This window comes from Bos grunniens, chromosome 7 (assembly GCF_055505025.1).
Source record: "Bos grunniens cultivar Pamir isolate PY7600 chromosome 7, Bosgru_T2T1.0, whole genome shotgun sequence".
In the NCBI taxonomy this organism is placed as follows: Eukaryota; Metazoa; Chordata; class Mammalia; order Artiodactyla; family Bovidae; genus Bos; species Bos grunniens.
This window is the reverse complement of record NC_141171.1, coordinates 41,406,123-41,410,873: the sequence shown is the minus strand read 5'-3', so window position 1 is coordinate 41,410,873 and position 4,751 is coordinate 41,406,123. Positions and strand designations below refer to the sequence as shown.

The following is a 4,751-nucleotide window of genomic DNA, read 5'->3' as shown; positions in this document are numbered from 1 at the left end:
TTTTTCAATAATTAGAAGAGTACTAAAACCCTTATTGAAAATGTCTGTCCCTTACAAATAGCAGTAACTGTCTACCAAGATGTGTGCTTGATTGCATATATCCCTTCATAAAGATCACATATATATTGACCTTCTCTCTTACCTGATTGAACAGTTCTCAGAGCTCTCTGAGAGTCTGTCCCATAGGTTATAATCCTTAGGTTGACTAAAATAAAATTTTCCTTTCTTTCATAGATTAACTAATGATTATTATTTTTGTACACAATACCTTGAACAGCAAAACACAAATATCATAATCTATTTTTTTATATTCTTTCTTTGGGTAAAGAGTACTGTATACTAGCGAAAATTTGTATTTCCAATAATATGATTCCACCAACGTAATTGAAATATTTTGTTACAGTACATAATTAAAATAAAGAAGCCTAGAGTCCCAGTCCAGTGGAGAAGGTGGAAGATATTCAGCATATACATATCCAGTACAATGAAAACAGTTAATCTTAAAAAATTGAAAGGAAACACAGTATGAGAAATCTTTTAATAAGTAAACCAATATAATTTTATTTAAAAAATCAAATATTCCATTGAACAGTATGTGTTGTCTATCAGTAAACAACTAGATTGTTTTGCTTTAGAAGCAGCTATCTTTGTTTTTATTTTCAACATCTGAATGAATCATTCACAAAGAAAGAGATACAAATAGGCAATAAGCTAATATAAAAGTATGCAGCATTGTTTCACATAAGGGAAATGAAAATCAAATTCAAATGAATTATAACATTAATTACAATAAACACAAAAGGTTAGTAACACATGCAATTGCCACTAATTTGGAGAAACTGCTATTCATGTGCTTTGCTAGTGGGAGTTTAAAGTCAAACATCCACTTTGAAAGCAGATTACTAAAAGGTAATTCATGCATCTACCAAAAAAGTAAAATATATACATATATATATATATATGTATATATATATATATAGGATAACATATAAAAAAAAAGATTAAAAGCAACTTGAGCAATAACATTCCAGAGTGAAAATAGCCCAGATGAATATCATTAGGGTAGTGAATAAATAAATGGTGATACAAGGAACCACTACTTAGCAATTGAAAAAAAAAACTATTGATAGATATAAAATTGCATGTAATTCTTTAAAAACATATTAAGTTGAGAGAAAGATATAAGATAAAAGAAAAATATCTACTGTGTTTTCACTTATATGGGATACTAGATTAGGTTAAACTAACAGAGATACAAAGCAGACCAGTGTTTGTCTCTGGGTTGAGGAGTTTCATTGGAAAAGGGTATAAGGGGCATTTTTTGATCTTGTGAAAATTTTGTCTCTTGCTGCTGGGTATAAGTTACCAGCACATGTGCTTCTGAAACTTATTGAAAGGCACCCTTCAGATATGAATATTCTATTGTTTATAAATTATACCTCAATTCAAAAACAACAAACTTCAATATTGTTTGACTACTTTGTTCATTATTTGAAAAAAAAACATTTATCATGAAATGTGGTGTGGAAACATTTCATAAGAATTTTTTTTTATTTTATTTTATTTTTAAACTTTACATAATTGTATTAGTTTTGCCAAATATCAAAATGAATCCGCCACAGGCATACATGCGTTCCCCACCCCGAACCCTCCTCCCTCCTCCCTCCCCATACCATCCCTCTGGGCCGTCCCAGTGCACCAGCCCCAAGCATCCAGCATCGTGCATCGAACCTGGACTGGCAACTCGTTTCCTACATGATATTTTACATGTTTCATTGCCATTCTCCCAAATCTTCCCACCCTCTCCCTCTCCCACAGAGTCCATAAGACTGTTCTATACATCAGTGTCTCTTTTGCTGTCTCGTACACCGGGTTATTGTTACCATCTTTCTAAATTCCATATATATGCGTTAGTATACTGTATTGGTGTTTTTCCTTCTGGCTTACTTCACTCTGTATAATAGGCTCCAGTTTCATCCACCTCATTAGAACTGATTCAAATGTATTCTTTTTAATGGCTGAGTAATACTCTATTGTGTATATGTACCACAGCTTTCTTATCCATTCATCCGCTGATGGACATCTAGGTTGCTTCCATGTCCTGGCTATTATAAACAGTGCTGCGATGAACATTGGGGTACACGTGTCTCTTTCCCTTCTGGTTTCCTCAGTGTGTATGCCCAGCAGTGGGATTGCTGGATCATAAGGCAGTTCTATTTCCAGTTTTTTAAGGAGTCTCCACACTGTTCTCCATAGTGGCTGTACTAGTTTGCATTCCCACCAACAGTGTAAGAGGGTTCCCTTTTCTCCACACCCTCTCCAGCATTTATTATTTGTAGACTTTTGGATTGCAGCCATCCAGAAAAATAAATGACCCAATCAAAAAATGGGCCAAAGAACTAAATAGACATTTCTCCAAAGAAGACATACAGATGGCTAACAAACACATGAAAAGATGCTCAACATCACTCATTATCAGAGAAATGCAAATAAGAATTTTTTATTAGCAGATTTTTAACAATCCTCAGTCTGATTTGTTGATGACAGCCCAATAAATGATACCAAAATATGGACATCTGTACACATTCCAAAGTAAAATAAAAATAACACACAGAGATATAATGGCTATATAATCTTTCTCAAAGAAATTTTACACAATCACTTTTTATAGCCGTGAACTCTGGGGATAATCAATGTAATCTTAATCATGACTTAAGGCAGCACACTGATCCATACACTTTCTCAGAGCTCCCTTGACCTCACTGTTCCTCAGACTATAGATGAGGGGGTTTAGAACAGGGGTGAAGATGGTATAAAATGCTGACACAATCTTATCATGGTTAGCTGACCTAAAGGATTTTGGTCTCATGTAGGTAAAAATGGCTGCTCCAAAAAACAGTCCCACGACGGAAATATGTGAGGAGCAAGTAGTAAAAGCCTTCTTGCGGGCTTCATTAGAACACATCTGGAGAACAGCGGCAAGAATGAGACTATAGGAAATCAAGATGAGGGAAATGGGGACTAGGAGCATTAACACGCAGCACACATACATAGCATACTCAAAGACAGAAGTGTCAGCACAAGCCAAACGCACCAGAGAGGGGGCCTCACAAAAGAAGTGATCAATCTCATGTTTTCTGCAAAATGAGAAGTTCAGGGTAGCAGCAGCCTGCATGAGCCCATCTGCTGCACCAAGGAACCACGATCCCAAAGTCATTCTTAAGCATAATTGCCAGCTCATGAGGACTGGGTATCTCAGTGGATGGCAAATAGCAACATAGCGGTCATAGGACATGGCTGCTAAGAGGAAGCACTCGCCCCCTTCCAAAGTGAGGAAGAAGAAGATCTGAAACCCACAGCCGACTTGGGAGATGAACGTCCTGCCGGTCAAATAGTCAGCAGCCATTTTAGGCACAATGGTGATAACCAGTATCATGTCCATGAGGGAGAGTTGGCTCAATAGGAAGTACATAGGCCTGTGAAGCCCAGAGTCCAGGAGAATCAGGAGAAACATGAGGGCATTGCCCACAAAAGAGGTGAAGGCAGTTATCAGAACCAACACAAAGAGAAATTGGTGGGCTCCTGTGTGATTAAAGAGTCCTAGGAGAATGAAATCTGAAGTGGTATTCCAGTTTTCCATGATTTCAAACAAGACAGACACAGTAAACAGAAAATAGATGAGGGTTATATATACATAACATAACAATATTTATTGAAGCACAAGAAAAAAATAATTTTTCTTGACCTTGATTAATCCAGGAAAGAGCTTTTGCTTTCCAAATAATAGCACTTCTATTTTTATGCACAGCAACTGGAAGAATTAAGTCTGTAGATGGAAACATAATTACTTTGATATTGTTAGGGGATTTAGTTTAACTTTACCAAGCTATACATTGAAAACAATAATGATTTTCTTAGAATATTTCCTCCAATGTAACACTGTAATACTAAATGCAAATTTTTATTAACTGTAAAAGGCATTTTGTGTAGGGATAAGTTTTCCTTGCAAAGTCACAGAAACACAACCTTTACTGGGTGAAGAAGAAAAAATAAAATGCCTTACTTCTTCAACCAACTATGAAGATAAATCAATCTCTCCTTCAATTCCAAGAGGATCTAGATCTTTAATGCATTTTCATATCTGATCTGCTGGAATCAAAACTATTCAAACTTGTTGAACAAATATAACTAAACCTGCAAAGATGATGATGTTAGTCTCACAGATATAATGTGATTCAATGAAGTTACATGGAAGGCGTCCATCTCTTCTATGGTCACTCCCTTTACCCCTTCTTTTGATATCCCTCCTATACTAGAGTGCCAATCAAGATGGAGAAAGGCATTAAAAAGGCTCACTCAATCCCTAATTACATAGCTTGAGCATCATCATTGTTGTAAACCTAGATATCATGGAAATACGGTTGCTCTTTATCACATGTGTTTCAGATAAAAAAAAAAAAAAAACACCTTTATGATCTGCACACACTCATATCTCTAGTACGCAGTATATACCACTAGTAACTATATGCAACTCCTAATTATAGCCCTCAGTATCACTCTTCTGAAGAACCTCAATCCCTCATTTCTTTGACTTGAAGATTTCTTGTTTTCCATTATTTTCATCATTTTTATTGTTGAAGATTGCTAGAACTTTAAACTTGTTTAAAAATCAATAGGCAATTTTTTAACTGTAGAGTGTTTGGCAAATTTCTTAAATTTAATGTATTGTCAATACAGTGACATTTTCATAC

The 4,751-nt window shown here is 35.5% G+C and overlaps 1 protein-coding gene across 1 annotated transcript; it reads right to left on the bottom strand.

Moving 5' to 3' along the window:
- Positions 1–2,701: 2,701 nt before the first annotated feature.
- LOC147369202 (olfactory receptor 2T12-like) lies at positions 2,702–3,655 on the bottom strand. Its single transcript, XM_086413489.1, has one exon. The coding sequence runs from the start codon at positions 3,638–3,640 to the stop codon at positions 2,702–2,704; it is 939 nt and encodes a 312-aa protein (XP_086269615.1). The 5' UTR covers positions 3,641–3,655.
- Positions 3,656–4,751: the final 1,096 nt, after the last annotated feature.